The sequence below is a fragment of the Panthera pardus genome, unplaced genomic scaffold (assembly GCF_024362965.1).
Source record: "Panthera pardus isolate Hobbes unplaced genomic scaffold, ASM2436296v1 HiC_scaffold_3, whole genome shotgun sequence".
Taxonomy (NCBI): domain Eukaryota; kingdom Metazoa; phylum Chordata; class Mammalia; order Carnivora; family Felidae; genus Panthera; species Panthera pardus.
In genome coordinates this window covers 24,430,450-24,451,108 of record NW_026526876.1, presented here as the reverse complement: position 1 = coordinate 24,451,108, position 20,659 = coordinate 24,430,450, and the positions used below count along the sequence as shown (strand labels likewise).

General features: G+C 45.1%; 1 protein-coding gene across 3 annotated transcripts; it reads left to right on the top strand.

Annotated features, from left to right (window-relative positions):
- The first annotated feature begins 1,034 nt into the window (after positions 1-1,034).
- PRKAR1A (protein kinase cAMP-dependent type I regulatory subunit alpha) lies at positions 1,035-20,659 on the top strand. 3 transcript variants are annotated; one of them, XM_019466430.2, is made up of 12 exons: positions 1,041-1,163; positions 1,441-1,575; positions 4,908-5,087; positions 10,279-10,449; positions 11,244-11,335; positions 11,537-11,598; positions 15,699-15,745; positions 16,405-16,563; positions 17,614-17,674; positions 18,799-18,920; positions 19,888-19,969; positions 20,294-20,659. In XM_019466430.2, the coding sequence occupies exons 3-12, from the start codon at positions 4,914-4,916 to the stop codon at positions 20,464-20,466; spliced, it is 1,143 nt and encodes a 380-aa protein (XP_019321975.1). In that variant the 5' UTR covers positions 1,041-1,163; positions 1,441-1,575; positions 4,908-4,913; the 3' UTR covers positions 20,467-20,659. The 3 variants fall into 3 exon arrangements, with proteins under 3 accessions (XP_019321976.1, XP_019321975.1, XP_053748286.1); XM_019466431.2 differs by lacking the exon at positions 1,441-1,575 and having other exon boundaries at positions 1,035-1,163; XM_053892311.1 differs by lacking the exon at positions 1,041-1,163 and having other exon boundaries at positions 1,425-1,575.

Genomic DNA, 20,659 nt, shown 5'->3' with positions numbered 1-20,659 from the left:
GCAGATGGCCTCCCGGGGCAGTGCTGTCCAACAGAAATGTAATGTAAGCCGTATATGTCAGGAAAATTTTCCTAATAGCTACGTTTCACAAGTAAAAAGACAAAGATGAACTTAATTTAATAATATTTAACCTGAGGTCTCCAAAATATTACCCATGTCCACCTGGAATCAATATAAAAATTCGTAGTGAGATATTTCTATTTTCTTTGTGTTAAATCCACCTATGCGTTTGGCACCCACAGCCCTAGGGCTATATATACCGTGTGATTACAACACGTATCAGACCCAAGGATACGAGTCCTCCAAAGGCCTTCTTTATTCATGTAGCGACTTTAGATGTCTAAAACTGTCTCCCGCTCCCCCTTTCTTCCTTCTACCGACAGACGCTCTGATGGGGAAAAAAAAAATGGCCGAAGCAGTAAAGGAGCCGCCTTGTCTCCCCCTCGAATCCGAATCATCCTTGATGGGTGGTTTTGCAGGCAGTTGAGATTTCTCGTGTGGTCACAGAGGGTTTGCGCCTGTCTGCACCCTTTGTAACTTCTCCCCATGCCGGGTCAGGCGTCATGATGGAGGGGAGGGGGGGTGTGCGTTTCAGGGTCTAGATGCACCCTGACAAGTCCTTTTCAGTGTCTCGGGCCCACAGACCGGCTTGGCCTCCACTGACGACAGCACCCCCGGAGGGGAGAGCGGCCCGATCAGCCAAGCGGACGCTCGGCAGGGCTCGGATTTCCTGGACCGGATGGCGGGGCCGTGCCCGGAGGCCCGCGCGGTGCAGGCCAGGCACAGGATGCGCGGCCGGGCGTGCTCATCCTGGGCATCCGCCGCTGCCGCGGATCCGCCGCGGCCGCCGCCTCCTCCGGGGCCTGGAAACGGCAGGAATCTCCCCACCCCGGCCCCGCGTCCTCCCCCAGCAAGGGGCTGCGGGGCGGAGTCGCCCACCTGTCATCCGAGACGCCCCACGTGGGTCCGCCCGGGTTGGGGGTGGGGGCTGGAGGGAGGGAGAAAAGGCAGAGGCGGCGAGGGAGGCGGGAGTGAGAGTGGGGCGGAGTGAGGAGTGGAGGCGAGGGGCCGAGCAGAGAGGGGAGCTCCCCCGAGCCGCGCCGTCGACGAGCGGAGAGCAGAAGGAAGAATAAAGGGGACCTGTGGTATCCAGACAGGAACAGGTAAGGGGGGCAGGTGAACGGAAGGAGGGGAGCGTCGGGCTGGAGAGAGTGGGGAAAGGATAAGAGGCGGGTGGGAGGAAAGGGCTGCGAGTGGGGGACGAGGTTAGATTAGAAAGGAGAGCGGAAAAGAACGATTCTAGGGCGTGGAGGGGCCAGGGTCCTTCTAAGAGGGGCTGAAGACGAACCCGGGCCGCAGCGCCTTTAAGGTTGCCAAGGCGACGGCTCTGGCCAGAGCGAGGCGCATTGACGTCAGCAGTCGGGCGCTGATTGGTTGCAGCCGGGTCGTTTCCGGTGGAGCCGCCGCGGAGCCGCTACCGCAGAGTAGAGCGGGGCTGGGAGGGAAGCGCCCGGACAGCTCAGCCAGCCGCAGCCTCGCACCCGCTGTCCCGCGTCCGCCGCCGCCCGTCCCCAGGTGAGTGGGGTCGGCCAGGGGGCCCCGACGCGCCGAGCTTCGCGGCCCCGCCGCCCGTTTGGGGGCGCTGGACCGATCCAAGATGGCGTCACGGGGAGCGACCTGCAGGGGGATGGCCGCACCCCCTGCCCCTCCCCGGCCCCAGCGGGCGCCTCCCCGTAGGCCTCACGCCCCGGGCCGCGCCCCCGGCCCCGAGTCTGCGGCTCCGAGGCCCCCGGGTCGCCGGGACTGCTCCGGTGCGGGGCTCACCGGCCGCCCCGCCCGCGCGCGTTCCCCGCGCTCGGCGGCGCTGGGGCCCCCGGCCCTCCGCGGCCATCGCGCCCCTGCCGCCTCCGCACCCGCGCGCCGCGGCCTCCTCGCTCGCCCTCCCCCATTTCCTGAAGGACATCAGTTCGATTTTACTGGAATCCGCCATCGTTCCCCCTAGCATTGCTGGCTGATCTTGAGACTCGGCCCTTCTCGTTTTTCTTTCTAGGGCCTCCTTGTCCTCCTCTCCAGCGGTGGCTTTCTTTCCCCGGGAAAGCCTTCCGGGTGCTCCCCTCCTCCCCCCTGCTCCGTGATTTTAGCTTGGCTCCTGAATTTCATTTTGTCCCCTTTCACCTCCCCTTTTCTGATCTTCGTCCCCGTCCTTCCTCCGTCTTTTCGCCACCGTCGTGGCCTTCCGACTAGAGTAGGATGAAGGAAGGATAGGCCTCCCTTCTTCATTCTGTGGCCATGATTGTGGCATGAGTGAAGTGAAGGGCACTCTCCTGTCCTTCCTCTCGAAAATAAGTACATGGTCCCTATTAACCCCTGCAGCGCAGTGCAGGTGTAATGCCAAACAGCTACTTTGAGAGATTGTCAAGCGACTGGCCTTTCTAGCAGAGGAAAGAAAGAACACTTTCTCAAGATGACCCAAAGGAAGTGTTTCTGGCTGGTCTGAGGGTCTGCGGTCTGAATCAGCAAGTTTCCCAAAAGTGTGTTAAATATGCCCTCTCATGTAATCCTTTTGAAACTGAATTTTATCACAATTGAATTGACAAAAGAAAACTGAGTTTTCTTATGAGCAGGTACAATGCAGTGAAAGTTAAAAAGGAGTTAAATAATTTTGCGGGGGGAGGGGAGAAGCTAAATTGTTGGGCTCTTAGTTTTAAGAAGGAATACAGAGTATATCCGATTAAAAATACTAAGACAGTCAAGTTTGGATTAAGGGGTTCACATGGTGACCGCATTAATCTTGGGGCATTTTTGTTAATTTGCTCCCTCAGGAAGACCAGCCAGTGTGTTCTTTTTAAGACTTTGTTTCAAACAAAAGGTCAGTTTCACTTGTTAGACCCAGTTCTCTCATTTCTACCAGCCAGAGTCGTGATCTTTGAATGATTTCTCTGATCAGTTGAATACATGGATTGATATTCCTGAAACATGTCGGAATATTTTGGAGCATAAAAGATCTGATTTATCATTGTTCTTGGTGGCCTTTGGCATTATTTGAAATGTAGAAAATTCACTGAAGTGGATTATCAGTTCTTATGACGGTCTGACCTGGAAAAGTGGCTGGTATAAATCCAAAATTAAAGAACCTTTTTTTTTTTTTTTATTGTGTATTTCTGAAGTAGCGTGGTTCTTTTTCTGTGGCTTTTAATTTATGTGCTTGTCAGGGAGCTACAGACTTTCTCATGGTCTGTTAACTAGTCTGCTTGTGGGGTGCCTGGGTGGCTCAGTCGGTTGAGCGGTTGAGAGTCCGACTTCGGCTCAGGTCAGGATCTCACAGTCTGGGTTCGAGCCCCGCATCGGGCTCTGTGTTGACAGCTCAGAGCCTGGAGCCTGCTTTGGATTCTGTGTCTCCCTCTCTCTCTGCCCCTCCCCTGCTCATGCTCTGTCTCTCTCTGTCTCTCAAAAATGAATAAAGGTTAAAAAAAAATTAGTCTGCTTGTTATTGACCTTTATTTGTCAAAACAAAATGAATAACAGTGTAGCACTTTGGCTCTTAATCTGGGGTTTCTTTTTTTCTTTTAAATTTAGAGTTTCCTCTCTGGTTTCGTGTGCATTATATTTGGAAAAGACTGATGTGTATTGAATTCATCTGGGAGGGGGAGAGGACCTCAATTTTATTTTCTAATCTTAATGGCTTAATAATTAGGAGTTGGAAGGAAAATAACTTATGACTGTGTTGTTAAATTGGTAAGCTTTAAATTCCGGGGTAAAGTTAGCTGCTGTTATATTTCTACTTACTTTACTTTACATCCAGGTAGTTTGAATCCTCTAAAATTCATTAAATGCAGTTTATCTATTGATATCTTCATGTACACTTTTTAAAATGTTTTTATTTATTTTTGAGACAGAGACAGAGCATGAGCAAGGGAGGGGCAGAGAGAGAGGGAGACACAGAATCTGAAGCAGGCTCCAGGCTCTGAGCCGTCAGCACAGAGCCCGACGCCGGGCTCGAACTCACGCACCGTGAGATCATGACCTGAGCTGAAGTCGGACGCTCAACCAACTGAGCCACCCAGGCGCCCCTTTCATGTACATTTAAAGTTTAACCTGTTTTAGCATTTTTCTGCCCAGTCAAAGAAAATGTTTTGACATTTACCTGCCCAAATCTTATATGATTTATTTGGGAAGGTTCTTTGGTTTGTTTTTGCTTTTGTTTTTTTCTGTTAAGGCTGTTTTCTTTTACCAGTGTGTTTGTTATCACTTAGGGCCGGGATTTTATAAAAGAATCTGGAATAAAAGGTTGCTTTTAAAATTCGTCTGGAGATCATTTTGTGTTTTTAGAAATTTTGATTATGCTAGTGGTTGGCTAATCCGATCCTTTGCTCCAGGGGTTTGTTGAGCGACATTAGGACACTCGCCCAGGATAGGAGTCAGGTACAGGGAATGTCGGAAGTTCTTCATTGTGCTTCCTTGCTTTCACTTAGAGCGGACTTGTGTGCACTTGTAATTCTCTGTCCTGTTTGCCATTTACACACTTTCCCACATCATCGTGATTTCTTTGCAGGGGGAGAACTGAATGAAATTCCCTTAGGGTCCTGACTCCTCAGTGGCCCTCCTCCGCGGGGGATAGTGGCTGGTCCTTCCTTCCAGGAGCGCGGGTTCTTGCCTCTTGCTGTTGCTGCCTGCAGAACCCAGATCCCGCGCCAGGAACTAAATGAAACACTTCTTTGGAAGAATGCTATTTATTTCTTTACATATTTTCTTCGCGAACCCCCACCTCCCTGTTTAAAAAAAGAAAATCTCCGGAAAAAAAAAGCCCTTGTGATTCAGTTGCCTGATGAATTTCAGTCAAAGGCCAGATCGGCATGTGCTCTTTAGCAATCGTTTGCCCAAGCCTGTGTGTGTGTTTTCGCCCGCAGACAGCCATGGCCTCCGGCAGCACCGCCAGTGATGAGGAGCGCAGCCTCCGCGAGTGCGAGCTCTACGTCCAGAAGCACAACATCCAGGCGCTGCTCAAGGATTCCATCGTGCAGTTGTGCACTGCCCGGCCCGAGCGACCCATGGCATTCCTCAGAGAATACTTCGAGAGGCTGGAGAAGGTAAAAATACACGCGGGAGACCCGACGAGCCCGGCGACTGTTACACGTAATGCCGTCGAACGTGCCCAATTTGTACCACTTGGAAGAAAAGGAATTTGGACCAAACAAGAAATCCAAGCTAGAGTTTCACAAAAAGAAGTGCAGTTAAGGCATTTCTAGTAATTTTTAACTTCGTGATCGGTAGAATGCCTCAAAACAAACCTGCATGGCGAGTTTAGCTGGGTAACGGAGGGCTTCTGAACAGTAGTCCCTTGTAACCGTTTTAATTGACCCATAAACCTGATTAAAATAACTAGATACGGTTGATCAGAGGTAGCGGTTGTAGGACACGAGAAGTTCTACAGTGCTTGAAAGCAGCTAATGCTTCCGTTTCCTTCCACAAAACGAGTGAGCTTCGTAGGCCTTGTTTCACCTTTTAAAACTAATGTAATGAAGCATTTGAGTCTAGCTTCTGACAAAGCGGGGGATCGGAAGCAGAGGCGTCCGTTTCACTGTGGACTGTATCTCAGATGAGTCGGACTGTAGAGCAGAGACGCGAAGGGTGACGTGACCGGTGTCGGAATTTTCCTTTACTTACGGTTTTGGTCAGGACTTGTTTCCTCTTGAAAAAGAGCAGTTCAGTTTTTATTGTTTATCGTTCGTCCTCATTGCTGTGTCACTGTGACCTAAGGATATGCTAAGTGCTTTTCTAAGCCGAATGGTAATCAAGGACAGTGCTTCAGTTCACTTCCCTCAAGAAATGGTGAATGAGAAAGTCTGGAACGTTAAATGCTTTCCGTAGTTTGATTTGTTTCTGTAAATTGAGATAAGTTTACAGGGTTTTTTATACATACTGGAGCTTTGATGTGGTTTGAAATGATTATGAACCACTTGGGAGGCATTTCTTAGGTATGTGGTGATTAATTATATAATTGTATAATAGAAATATTTGTAATATATCCCATTTGTTTGGAAAATCTTTCAAGTGGCGTACCATATTAGTGAAGAATCTGTGTATACTAAGATTTTAAAAGTGTTTGGGTAGCTCGGTGATCAGACATTTTCTACTACTGTTTTGTTGAAAAGGTGTTTGTTAAAACTGGTGTTTAGTACCATGATTAAGAGAATTAACAACAAAAGAACAATTAACCGGTTCCCAGGAATGTGGCCTCGCTGTTTTAGAATTGTATTAGAAAGTCTCGTTTGCTCCGTTGTAAGCAATTTCCAAATCGTTCGTGAAATACTGTAGAGCCAGGCTGCCGTGGGTGTTCCCTGTTTTGAAATAAAGTGCGTTCCTGGAGATCTGGTTCTGAAATGGGTCACTGTAAGGTGATCCCTCTTCGCCTCAGACATCAATAGAAACCATCAGATGAGGGAATGAAGTGGGTGGGACATTAAGGGTGTGTCTTTTTATAGGGAACATGGAGCGTGTGGTCACTGCAGCGCCTGGCCTTACCCTCGCGCTGCCGAAGCCTCACCGACAGGGGAGGCGAGAAAGCGTCCTTAACGGAGTGTTTTGCAGATGGGATTTTTAGATTTAATGTGTATTAGCCTCTTTACCTCTTAACAAGAGTCCTGGCTGACACACTCCTTCCTGTAACTCAAGGGTCTTTATTTCACACGCGCACATTCCTTTAGCCAGGGTCCAGTGTAGACATCTGGGCTTTTAAGGAACTAGATTTTCAACTTTTCCACAGGTCGTTGTTCTGTACGTTAGGTGTTGGGTTTAGTATGTCTGGAAATACACAGTCACGTTCTTGTCACCTCCTTTCCTGTGTTAGCCAGGGGTCGTGTTTCTGGAACCTTGAGCTACTCAACGAGAAGTGTGCCCCAGACTCACAATTGGTCCATTGGAAAGCTTCTGCGTTTTCCTTCAGACTGTCCTCTGAAATTGAAGTCCGCACTTGTGCATGCATTTATTAGAACCTTGCCTGGCTGATAGGTCAGAGGAATTTTAATTGCCGTGACCACTGAGCGTCTCCTGTGTGCCAGGTTCTGCGTGAAGCACTTTGCACGCATACATACTCCTCATTTCAGATGTGAGAGGTAGGTGACTATCACCATGTTAAGAGGTAGCGGGTAAAACTAAGAAGCGGAGTGACGTGGCTGCGTACACGTGGCGTGGCAGTTAACTTCTACTGGGGCGGCATGCGACCCCCTCCTCCCCCACCCCGATCTCAGTGGCTTACTCCACATAAAGCCCCCGATTGCAGTGGCTGACTACAGAAGACCTTCTTTCACTGTCCTGGGCTCAGCCCCTCCTGTCTCCCTGGCTCCACAGGTTTCTTGTTCTGGAGCTGAGTGCGAGGAGCAGCCACGGTGTAGAGCGTGCCGTTGCTCAAGGCGAGAACCACCAGAAGCCCAAGCAGGGCAGACCATCGAAGTGGGCGCGGTATGGTGCGTCCACTCACATTCCAAGGCCACACCCCACGTCCATTTGCTTGGAAGTTTGTCTCCCCTGTGGGGAAGAGTGGAACGGCGAGGGGGGAGAGAGAACGAGTAATTGTTGGAAGCCTGTTAAGTAAGCGGCGAGGACACTGAGAACTTAAACTCGAGGACGAATGCCGGCAGCCATGAAGTAGATTAGGAGGGTTTTTTGGTGTGTTTTTTGGCTCCTTTTGGCTTTTGTTTTAATAAGTGGGAAAACCGAAGAGGGGAGAGGCTGGCAGCAGAATGACGACAGCAAGGAAAAGGATATAAAAATGTATCCTAATATGTACTAGGATTCGATCTCAGTAATGGCTGTGAGTCACCAGGATGAGGTTATATCTGATTGCTGTTTAAAGAGGATCCATGAAACGATGTTAAAAATCAAAATGCTTTTGGTCCTTAAAAATTATCTTAAAAATTCATTTAGATGTCGTTCCAAATGAGATGCCGTTTGTGTCATTTTTCGTGAAATTTTCGTGAAATGCCAATGACAGATTTTTGGAGGTAGAATTTGTGTTTTAATTTATGGCCTTCAGCTAAATTTGAGGAGACACGAGTTTTATAGTTCTTTGTTAGTATGAGGTGGGAAAACTTACTGGTTATTGGAATTACCAGAAGGAAAATGAAGTGGGTTTTCTGAAAAATGTGTTTAAAAAAAATTTTTTTTAAAACACTTATTTAGTTTTGAGAGACAGAGAGAGAGCACAAGCAGGGGAGGAGCAGGAGAGAGGGAGACACAGAATCCAAAGTAGGCTCCAGGCCCTGGGCTGTCAGCACAGAGCCCTACTCCAGGCTTGAACTCACAGACCGTGAGATCGTGACCTGAGCTGAAGTCAGCTGCTCAACCGACCGACCGCCCAGGCGCCCCTCTAAAAAATGTAGTTTTAAAGAAAATGGTTACATGTTTGCACATGGTTCAAAATTTTGCAAGTGCAAAAGGGTGTGACATAATAAAATATAATGAAATGCATGACATCTGTTTCCTATATAAATATATAATCTGACATAGTATAGAAGATATTTTATCTGAGTAAAATTGTACATTGTTCTATAATACTATATAAATACGTAGTAAAAAGTCCCATTCCATTGTCTTCTTGAGTGCAGCCAGTTTTCTATAGATAATATATGGGCATTTACCTACAAATTCATATATAAAAAAGCTTCCTGTTTTCCAGCAGGTGCATGGCATTCCATTGTATGGAAAAACTATAATTTATTTAACCATTGAGGACCATTTTGGTTGTTTCCACTGTTAGGCTATTACAAACTATTACAAATGATACAATGAGTTACTTAGTATATATGTTTTATCACATATATGTATATGTTGGAATAAATTCTTAGAAGGAGAATTTCTGGATTAGTTGGTCAAGAAGTAAATGCATTTGTAATTTAGTATAAAGCATAGTAAGATTGTTTTCATTGTATGTTTTTCTTACTGTGTTTTCTTCTAAGTTTGAAAATTAGAAAATCCAGAGAAATGAGAAAAATAAAGCCAAACCTTCTCTCCAGAAAAGAATAAAAATCAGGCATGATTCTCCTAATAGAAATTAACATCGTTAATACCTTGATGGTTATCACCCTAGGCTTTGTTGTGGCATATATAAGCTCTTTTATTTGTAGAAGCAGGGCTAAATACCATGTCAGAGAAAAAGTAGGCATCTCATTAATTTCTTTTATCAAAAATCTTTTTGAAATTATCAGTAAATGCGAATAAGTTCATTTAGAATTTGAAAAATGGTTTAGAAAAATAATGGAGAATGAATGAGTCAAGTGAATGAGAGCAATAGTAGAGAATATGTTCTTGGGGGTTTTTTTTTTTTCATTTTTATTTTATATCAAGTATAATAACTTTCTTTACTGCACAGTTAAGAGGCATTTCTTTTTAAGGCCCTGGATCTGAAAAGTAAGAATATTAAAGAGTTTATCTCAGTTTTTGTATGAATTGATGTAATGAGATTAAAAACAAGTGAACTTTTGGTTTTAATTTCGGTGTAATGAATAATAAATAATATAATAAAGGTATTAAAGAATATAAATAATAGAGATAATAAAGAATGCTTATAGCTCCTTTGAGAGAAATATTATTAGATCTGATCTTACTTAAATTCTTGGTTACCATCGCATCATTTCATAATTTGTTTATATCTGAGACTCCGGCCAGAATATGAATTCCATAGGCTTAGGACCCTTTCCTGTTGGTTTTGGTATTGTCTTTTCCTAGCATCGACTTGACATGGCAGATCCAGAGAATACTTAACTGAATTAAGGAAATAACCCAGTAACCTAGACATTGTTGTATCACTTTGCTGTGCCTGAGTGGTTATTTCTAGGTAACAATTCTTTTGGGGTGTGTGTGTGGTGGGGAATCTTCATGCTATCCGTAGCAGCATACGGAAACCTAATTCCCCAGGATTTTGTTTTGCAGTTTATTGCTGTTGTGTGCATTAGAAGACATTGTTGTCAATGTATTACCATAACCAGTATCTAATTTTTTATTTGCATGTTATGTGTCCTTGTACTAATGGCTTTCGTTTATTATTAAATATGGTGTCTATTATCATCTGAGGAAACAGTATAGCCCTTTCAGAGTATTTCTTTTCAAACTCGACTCCATTTTTTTTTTGCATTTGGAATGGCCTTTCCCCCCTTCACTTTCACATTGGTAATAGAGGAAGAGATTTTCAGTGATTGAGATTGGGTCACACTAGAGAGGATACGAGAAGACCAAATCGACATGCTGAAGGATCTCATTTTATAAACGTGTAATTTTTTTCAGGAGGAGGCCAAACAGATTCAGAATCTGCAGAAGGCGAGCGCCCGTGCGGATTCGAGGGAGGATGAGATCTCTCCTCCCCCACCCAACCCAGTGGTTAAGGGCCGGAGGCGACGAGGTGCCATCAGTGCTGAAGTCTACACGGAGGAAGACGCTGCGTCGTACGTTAGAAAGGTAGTTCTGCTGTCCGCACGATGGGGCACTGTTTCCGGGACCCATGTGGTCGTCCGCTCGCCGCCTGTGGTGATGCCTGCACCATTCTGAATAGTGAAACACAGGATGGGTTGTACTTCGTCCTGTACGGTTCTTGGGTCCCGGGGAACAGGTTACTGTACTAAACATGCCATTAGAGGAAATAACTAATAATGATTGTAAAACAGCGAACGGTTGTGTTTGGGGGATTTTCTTTTCCGGTTGCTTTGCAGTAGAAGAAGCGGGCAGTGTTTTTTCTCTTGAATCATGGTTTCTTTTTGACATCCCGTAACTCATGTCGTGAACCTTTTATCCTGGAAGCTTCCTTCCTCCTTTTGGCTCTTCCTTGGAGCCAGCCTGCCATTTTGAGTTCTGCTATTGGCCTGAAGGGGGAAGAGAGTTGTCCTGACGAGAGGCCTGTGAAGCTCATAGTACGTGGTCACGGTTTAAAAAATGACTAATTGTCATAAACTGCTTAGTTTTGCCTCAAAATAATGACCTTGCAAGGTGTTATGGTTTGTGACTTCAGTCGTTGACTGGAAACCAAGTAGGAGCCTTCAATATAGGCTTGGTTGTAGGAAAGGGGATTAGTCAGTCAATATTTATTGAGTGCTTTGTAGATCACAGATAGTACAAGCGTGTTGTGTTAAATAGTTAACTCAAAGCAGTCTTGTGTAAATACCATAGCGTATCTTGACGTTTAATTGAAAGGCACGTTCAGACATGATCTGGTTTTGGTTTATGGAATTGTCATTGGATCTTCTGTTCTTTTCCAGGTTATACCAAAAGATTATAAGACAATGGCTGCTTTAGCCAAAGCCATTGAAAAGAATGTGCTCTTTTCACATCTTGATGACAATGAGAGAAGGTAAGTTCGGGTTCTTGGTTATACTGTTTTTTCAGAACACCCGTGGTCCCAAACTAGTCTGCTCACCGCGGCAAGTTTTGATAATCTTTCCCCCGATGACGGTCCAGGCTGAAGATCTGGGAGCTTTAAGTCAAAGGGTGGTGTTTGGAATCCATAGAAGATGCACATGAGATGTGACTTGAGGCCTTGTGTGTCTTGCAGCGATATTTTCGATGCCATGTTTCCGGTTTCCTTTATTGCCGGAGAGACCGTGATTCAGCAAGGTAAGGGCTGCCGCTTCCGCGGCCTGCAGTGCTGTGGGCCTGCAGGATTTTGTTAATTGGAGTTCGTTTTCTTCTTTTCGGCCTGCCATTTTCCTTCTGTCCTACTGCGGGATTTTCCGATTTCTTTCTTTCTTTCTTTTTTTTTTTTTTTTTTTTTTAGTATCGTTGACACACAATGTTATATTGTTTTCAGGTGTACCATTTACTGATTTGACAGGTTTGTACATTAAGCTGTGCTCACCACGGCTGTAGTACCACCGGTCCCTTTATAGGACTATGACGGTGTCACTGACTGAATCCCCTAGGCTGTGCCTTTCTTCTCCGTGACTCACTCATTCTGTGACCGGAAGCCTGTCCCACTTCCCTTTGCCCATTTTGCCCTTCCCCCCTCCCCCTGGCAGCCTTCGGTTTGTTCTCTGTATTTATGGGTCTGATTCTGCTTTCCAGGTGTCTGTTCATTTGTGGGTGTGTGTGCTTTTTCTTTAAGATTCTACTTATGAGTGGAGTCATAGGATATTTGTCTTTCTCAATCTGACTTATTTTACTTAGAATAATGCCCTCTAGGTCCATCCATGTTGTTGCAAATGGCACGGTCTTCTGATTTTTTTTTTTTTTTATGGCTGTGTAATGTTCCATTATTTTCCTTATTCATTTACCTGTGGATGGACATTTAGGGTACTTCTATATCTTGGCTATTGTAAACAGTGCTGCGGTAAACATAGGGCTGCATAGATCTTTTCAAATTCGTGTGTTCATTTTTTTCGGGTAAATACCCAGTAGTGGAATTATTGGATCACTGGTATTTCTATTTTTCATTTTTTAAAATGGTTTAACGTATTCTGATAGCAGACTTAACGTGGACAGCACAGAAGATCAACAACGTTAAAAACATGTACTTGTGTGTAGGACAACTCAGTTAGAAAAGCATAGTGAATGGATCACATCTACTGTCTGATAAGAATGCTGCAAACACTATTTAGTTGTCATCAATATACTTGTTTTAAGAAAATCCAAAGGTTGGCATTGTCCAGAAAAACGTAACAGGTTTATTTATTATTGTTATATAAAGTTAAACTGCTGAAACGTGTTCACTGAGACATTTTGACTTGCATTAATGCTTTATGTCCCCACATTTATATTAAAAACTCACACACGGGTGCCTGGGTGGCTCAATCAGTTAGGCGTCCGACTTTGGCTCAGGTCATGATCTGGCGGGTCATGAGTTCAAGCCCCGCGTTGGGCTCTGTGCTGACAGCTCGGAGCCTGGAGCCTGCAGCCTGCTTTGGATTCTGTGTCTCCCTCTCTCTACCCCTCCCCCACTTGTACTCTCTGTCTCTGTCTCTCTCTCAAAAATAAATACTAAAAATTTTCTGTGCAAAATATTAATATGTTATTATATATTATATATAATTATAATATTAAATAATACTAATAAATACACATTTTAAAAGTTTTGCTGTGCAAAAACTTTTTTTTTTTTTTTTAAGTAAATTTATTTATTTTGAGAGAGAGAAAAGCCCAAGCAGGGTCTGCGCTAATAGCACAGAGCCTGATGGGGAGCTCAGTGTCAGGACCCTGGGATCATGACCTGAGCCAAGATCGAGAGAGTCAGATGCCTAACCGATTGAGTCACCCAGGGGCCCCTGCGAAAGCTTTTGATTTTGATGTAGTCCCTTGCCTACGGAAACATCTCTAGAAAAATGTTGCTGTGGCTGACGGGAGAGAAATACTGTTTTCTCTTACAGGATTTTTATGGTTTCAGGTCTCATATTTAGATCCTTAATCCATTTTGAGTTTATTTTTGTGTATTATGTTAGAAAGTGGCCCAGTTTCATTCTTTTGCACGTAGTGTCCAGTTTCCCCAGCACCATTTGTTGAAGAAATTGTCTTTTCCCCATTGTGTATTCTTGCTTCCTTTGTCGTAGATTAAGTGAGCATATACTTGTGTGTTTATTTCTAGGCTCTGTTCTGTTCCCTTGATCTGTGTGTCTCGTTTTGTGTTAGTACCATACTGTTTTGTTTACTGAACTTTGTAGTATATCTTGAAGTCTGTCTGGTATTGTGATACCTCCAGCTTTGTTTTTCTTAGGATTGCTTTGGTTATTTGGGGTCTTCTGTGCTGCCATACAAATTTTTAGTATTATTTCTTCTAGTTTTGTGAAAAATGCTGTTGATATTTTGATAGGGGTCATACTGAGCCTGTAGATTGCTTTAGGTAATATGGACATTTTAACAACATTAACTCTTTTAGTCCTGTGACCATGGAATAGCTTTCTGTTTGTCTTTGTCATCTTTCATTTCTGTCATTTGTGATTTACGGTTTTTAGAGTACAGATCTTTTACCTCTTTCGTTTATTCCTCGGTAGTTTATTCCTTTTTGGTGCACTTGTAAATGGTGTTACTTTTTAAATTTCTCTTCCTGCTACTTTGTTACTAGTGTATAAAAATGCTGTTGATTTCTGACTATTAATTTTGTATCCTGCCACTTGACTGAATTCATGAATTGCTTCTCGTAGTTTTTGGTTGGAGTCTTTAGGATTTTCTATGTATAGTGTTGTTTGTGTTGTTTGCAGATAGTGACAGTTGAAACTTCTTGCCAATATGGATGCCTCATTTCTTTTTTGCGCTGATTGCCGTGGCTAGGACTTCAGTTCTGTGTTAAATAAAAGTGGTGAGAGTGGACATCCTTGTCTTGTTCCTGAACAGAGAGGGAAAAGCTCTCAGTTTTTCACCTTTGATTCTGATGTTAGCTGTTTGTTTTTTGCATATGGCCTTTTGTTGTGTTGAAGTATGTTCCTTGTAAAGTTAATACCTATTCTCCTCTAACTATTTGAAAAAATAGAGGAGGAAAGCAAGCTTCCAGATACATGCTCCAAGGCCAGTATTACCCTGATGCCAAAACCAGACAGATACCACAGGAAAAGAAAACTATAGGCCAATATCACTGAGAACACAGATGCAAAAATCCTCAACAAAATATTCACATTCAGCAAGACATTGAAAGGATCATTCATCACAGGCAGGCAGGCTTTATTCTGGGGATGCAAGAATGGTTCGATATTTGTAAATCAATCAGTGTCCTACACCACCGCATCAACAAGACAGATGCTAAAAATCACATGATCCGCTCAACTGATCCTTTTTTTTTTTTTTAATTAAAATCCTTTGAACTTTGGAGTGCCTGGGTGGCTCAGTCGGTTAAGTGTCCGACTTCGGCTCAGGTCATGATCTCGCGGTCCGTGAGTTCGAGCCCCACGTCGGGCTCTGTGCTGACCGCTCAGAGCCTGGAGCCTGTTTCCGATTCTGTGTCTCCCTCTCTCTCTCTGACCCTCCCCCGTTCATGCTCTGTCTCTCTCTGTCTCAAAAATAAATAAACGTTAAAAAAAAAAGTCCTTTGAACTAAAAGGCACGCTTTCCCTAAAGGACTACTGTTTTCTCTAGTATCTGATTCAGTTTTGTTTATAGTAACTTTTGGAGGATATTGCATTTTAATTTTGAATGTTGTGTGAGATTTTAGAGCCATATATATTTCGTATATCCTTTATATTATTAACCACTTACAGAGTAAAATAAAGTAGGAAGCGGCAAAGCAGTTGCATTCTGAATCACATAGCACGTCTGTTTATAAGGTTCTCGGGCTTCTGATTCTTAGCTTTTTTGCCTTGTGTATTAACATGGATCTAACCTTGTGGGTATCCCCCTCCCCTGTTTTCTTTTATTGACTCTTGATATTTTCGTGGGTCTTCATAATCCTTGAGTTTTGCAGTGTAGTGATAGTCTGATATTTTGTTACTTACTCTGTTTGTTTTATTGTCATGATCATGTAGCGGGTACTGTCTTTGTACACATACAGCTTTTGTTTCGTTGTAAGTTATTTTTCAGAGCTGTTCTTTACCATGAGATGACTAAAAAATCGATCAGTTTTATGGCTTTAAAAATATATCATTGGACTTTTCTTCCTGAAAGGTTGTGTTAATTTACAACGCGCTTTCTTTGATGGCACCTCTGTAAAATAAATTTATTTTTACATTAATTTGATAGTTCTGATGTATGTTTCCTCAATTTGCATTATACACCTAACTTTTTGTACTCTGTTTTAGGTGATGAAGGGGATAACTTCTATGTGATTGATCAAGGAGAGATGGATGTAAGATTTAATAATAGAAATATGTTGATAGTCGTAAAGGTGAATGTGTCGATACTGATTACTTGTAAGAGTTTCTGAAGGGCTGTTAAAAGCCTCGTATGTCAAATTCCAGCAACATCTTTTGCCAGGTATTTTAAATGACACAGAGAAACTTTTTAACCTATCGAAAGGCAATTTCGTTCGCTAGACATTCAGTTTAAATCTCTTGCTGGAGTCCCCGGTTAAGGCGCGTGTGCGTACTGTGTGGTAAGGTAGATGTGAGGGAGACTGTCCGTCAGACCTGGGAGTTGGCGCTGAGACCAGGTACAGCTCTCTTGATCCTGTGAACCTTGTTTACAAGGGAAATGGGCATAATAACAGCACTGCTGTCGCAGGATCATTAGTTCAGTGCCGTCTGCAGGAGGCACGGCACTCTCGAAATGTACACGCGGTTGACGCTTCGCTTACCTCTGCCCTGATCCTCCCCGTGGGGAACGTTCTCATGTCGGGTAATTAAGCCCGTGAATCACAGACACTCGGGTTTGCGCTGCTGTGTGCTACAGACATCATGTATTCCGGTTTAGAAACCAAGTTCAGTATTCTGGCTCCTTGGAAGGTGTTTAATCCCAATGTGTTTGTGTGTGTAGGAAACAACCGGTCCTTTGTCATTTGCCTTTTAGGTCTATGTCAACAACGAATGGGCAACCAGCGTTGGGGAAGGAGGCAGCTTTGGGGAACTCGCTTTGATCTATGGAACGCCTAGAGCCGCCACTGTCAAAGCGAAGACGAATGTGAAACTGTGGGGTATCGACCGGGACAGCTACAGAAGAATCCTCATGGTGAGCCGGCACGGCTCTTGGAGTGCGACGTAGAATTCAGTCTGTGTCACGGGCGTTTGAGTCGTATCGCCAGGTCTTTTAGAACAAATGTCTGGCTGCAAATAACACGGGAGACACATGTGGTGCGTCTGTAGTGGTCAGCCCACGTTTGGGAACGTCCCCATTTGCACGTCACGTAGCTTGCCAGGTGCTGCTTCTGAGAGCACGAAGTGCCTTACGGCCGTTCGCCAGTAACCCGCTTCCCTAAACGGCAGGGGGGTTGTCGGTAGTGCAGACGTCCCCTCGTAAGACTGGAGGAAGAAACAAAATGATAAAACCATTGGAACGTTCTGCTCATGTAGAACCTTGTGACAGGTTTATAGAGTAGTTTCAGATGTTAAGTGCCAGCTGCTGGCCTTCGTCCTCTCGAATGGTTTCCTTAAATTTGTGCCGTGCCTGTCTGGCTATTTGACAGTCTGCAGTTGGACGTACTTCGAACACTTGCGGTGTTTGGGGGATGTGTGTGTGGAGATAGACGTCTACGCGCCTGTAAGGACGTTCCAGAGGACTGTGCTCCCCCCTCTCCTTCCTCCAGATGCTTGGCGTTTACCAGACCTCACAGATAAGACAGCTTGGTTAAGTCAGGGGCTGGGGGACTGTTTGCGGTAGAAGGTCTGCAAGCGGTAGCCGTTTTCTCTCCTTCGTTCTGTGGAAGACTGGGGTCGTGGGTCGTGGGCAAGAACCCTGGGCTGCAGATACGTTCAGCTCTAGTCACACATGTAACGTGGTAGCTTTCTTGGAGAATTGATGGTGCGTCTGGCCTTTCATTAATTGCTTGTCCTAGGCACCTTCTTTGGCCATATGCCTGGTCTGACTTTTAAGGGCGAGTTACTCAGCTGCTTATTAAGCTGAACCAGCGGCTTTGCCGTCTTCAACACGAAGCATCAAGAAGCATCAGCAAGCTTTGACTTTTTTTCTTTTTTAATGTTTACTTAACATTTAGTATTTATTCCGCAGCGTTATGTGATAATTACACATTTTTAAGATCACTTTTTTTTTTTTCATTTATAGGGAAGCACGCTGAGAAAGCGGAAGATGTATGAGGAGTTTCTTAGTAAAGTATCTATTTTAGGTGAGTTTTGGAAGATTGCACGGAGAATTGTTAAATTGAAGTGTTAGTGATACATGCTTATGTCATAAAAACTGCCCTGGTTATCAACTCACTTTTTTCTTTTCTTTTTTTTTTTTTTTTTTTTTGCTAACAGTAATGACAAACACAAAGTTGAAGTTTGACCAAGTTAGAAGTAATTTTACAGTGTATTTAATCTACTAATCTATGATACACCTCTTTACTAGTGGTGGACGTGGGAAAAACTTCCTGGAATTATGTGCTACTCATTCCTCTGGGAGAGACAGAAAGGCTAAAAGTGTCCTTCTTTGCTGATGGACATTGGCAGTCATTCCCCCTCTGATTTCTGTCTCTGTTGCTCCGTCGGTGAGTTGACTGGTTCAGGAGAGTCGAGCGTTTCCACGAATGCCTTTTCTCTGTAGAAAAATTAGGTGTCATTTTCTGATTTTCTCTGAAGAAGTGCTGGAAGTTTGTTGAAATTGAGTAAAGCAGGTTAACTGGACATAGTTGTATTTTGTTTCACGGCCTCACAGATGTTGTTACAACCTGCTCTGCCGGGGGCGGGGTGGGGGGGGGTGGTGATTCTTAGGGAATAGTCTTCTGCGTTTTGTTAGAGCGAGTTGACTTCTCCCCCCTCGTTTGTCCTTTGAGTGGGTTACATTTACTTAATGACTTGGGTTTCCGTTTGGCTTTGGGGAACTGTTGTCCGGTTCTCCTCGTGGGTTTCATAAATAAATTCAAGTTCGGGTTTAAAGAGGTAAGTTATTTCTGTGAACCTCTGGGATAGTACGGATGGTGACACTCTCTATGACTTTTGGGTCTTGATTCGCATGGACGGTGTTCTTCAGGAAGACTTAATGATTACATTTTTTATTCCTTTACCATTGGGTGCAGTTGATAAGTTAACCTGGCCACTGGACCACTGAAGTAAGGATCTAAGAGTTATCTGTAAGTAGGAGGAGGATCTTGGTGAGACTTGAGGTCATTGAAGAGAGGCGCCATGTTGAACCTGCAACACTACTAGAATGTTAAATGGGCATGGCGATGGGACTCATCGTTTTGACAGTTTTGACATTTTTAGCAGTGACAACTAGTGTAGAGAAATTCTTTCGATTCTCGCCTTTCAGAATCTCTGGACAAGTGGGAACGTCTCACAGTTGCTGATGCGTTGGAACCTGTTCAGTTTGAGGATGGGCAGAAGATTGTGGTGCAGGGTGAACCAGGGGACGAGTTCTTCATTATTTTAGAGGTAACGGAGCCTGTGTTTGATATTGGGGGGAAAAAGCAGTACACCATAAGAGAGAAGAGGGGCTCATTCTGATTTCTAGCTTCACTTTTTAGTAATACCTGATAGATTTTATTTAAAAATTATCTTTCACTTAGAAATGGTGTTGTGCCAGGCCACCGTATTTTAAATGAGTTGGAGTCCGTTCTGGAAGGGCTGTTCAGGAAGTAATGGCCAGATTCTGAGCTCCTCGATCTTTTATCACGCAAGCCAAGTGAAACTTAACCCATTTAGCGTAACAAACTGTTACGGGTCTGTACTGTCCTTGTTAAAATCGCGTGTCTGGACCATTTGGCAAATAAGGGTTAAAGGCAAGCGTGTAAAGGCTGAAAGCTACTATGTTTTGTATCTTCACAATTCATGGAAATGCATAGCAGATACTCCTGCCCGCCAACCAGAGCCTAAAGAGCAGCTTTTGTAGGAATGTGGCTCAGTAGATGCTAATTGCTAAAAGCCAGGAGTCGAGCGACTGTTTCTTTGGAAGGCCAGTTGGTAAGTGACTGAGGCTTTGTGAGCCGTGGGGTTTCTGTCGCAAAGACTCAGCGCTCGCACTTCGACCCTTAGCGCAAGAGTGCAGCGCAGAAGCGGCCAGAGACGGCGTGTAAATGCGTTGGTGTGTTCCTGTGACGTTTCGTTTATAAAAACAGGCGGCGAGCTCGGGTTGGGCCCCCCCGGCTGCGGTTTGCCAACCCGAGTCTCAGCCCTTTGGCTCCTGGGTGTGAGAAGGGGCTCCGGCAGGGCCGTGGGGCAGAAGGGGACTGGAGCTCACGTCGTGACTCTCTCGAGTCATCTTTTACGCGAACGGGAGGATTTGAAATCGCCGCCGCGTCTTTTTTTTATTTTTCTAGGACAAAGTAGCCCCGCTTGCATCTGCAGAGGGGCACCCTGGATTTGAAAGTATCTGTTTTGCCATTTGGTGGTTTTATTACAGGGCTCAGCTGCTGTGCTACAGCGTCGGTCAGAAAACGAAGAGTTTGTCGAAGTGGGAAGATTGGGGCCTTCTGACTATTTCGGTACGTGGCTGTCCTTCAAGTACGTAGTTCGAGTCCCCTCTCAGGGAGATAACGCGGAGAGGTCTCTCTTCGTTCTGTCTTTCTCCCGAATATTACTTTTTCACTGTAGTCTTTTTGGCTCTCCGAGAGAGGGAGATTGTGACCTTTACCCATCAGTAGTCCGGTCGCCGACGGTCTCCTGTCGGTCGTGTTTAAGTGCGGATGTCGTGGGGCCCGTGCCGGGCTTGAAGAGCGGTAGACGCGGCCTCCTCGTGTCTCGGAAGCGCCCCCGCGGGGGTGCTCCCGGGACGCCCGCCTCCCCTGACCCGTGTCCCCCCTTCGCAGGTGAGATCGCGCTCCTGATGAACCGTCCTCGCGCTGCCACGGTGGTCGCTCGCGGCCCTTTGAAGTGCGTGAAGCTGGACCGACCCAGATTTGAGCGCGTCCTCGGCCCGTGCTCGGATATCCTCAAGCGAAACATCCAGCAGTACAACAGTTTTGTGTCGCTGTCTGTCTGAGACCCGCCTCCCGTGCCTCCCTGTCGTCCTGTCCCCGGTCCGTGCCTCCCTCGCGCAGACGGCTTTCCCCCCTCCTGGCAGCACGGCGGCTTCTCGTCTGTTTGTATTCAAAGTCGCTTCTATCGCACCGTTTTTCATGTGGAGCGTTGACCGGATGCCCCGACGCAGTTAAATAAACAGAGTTCTGTGGAGA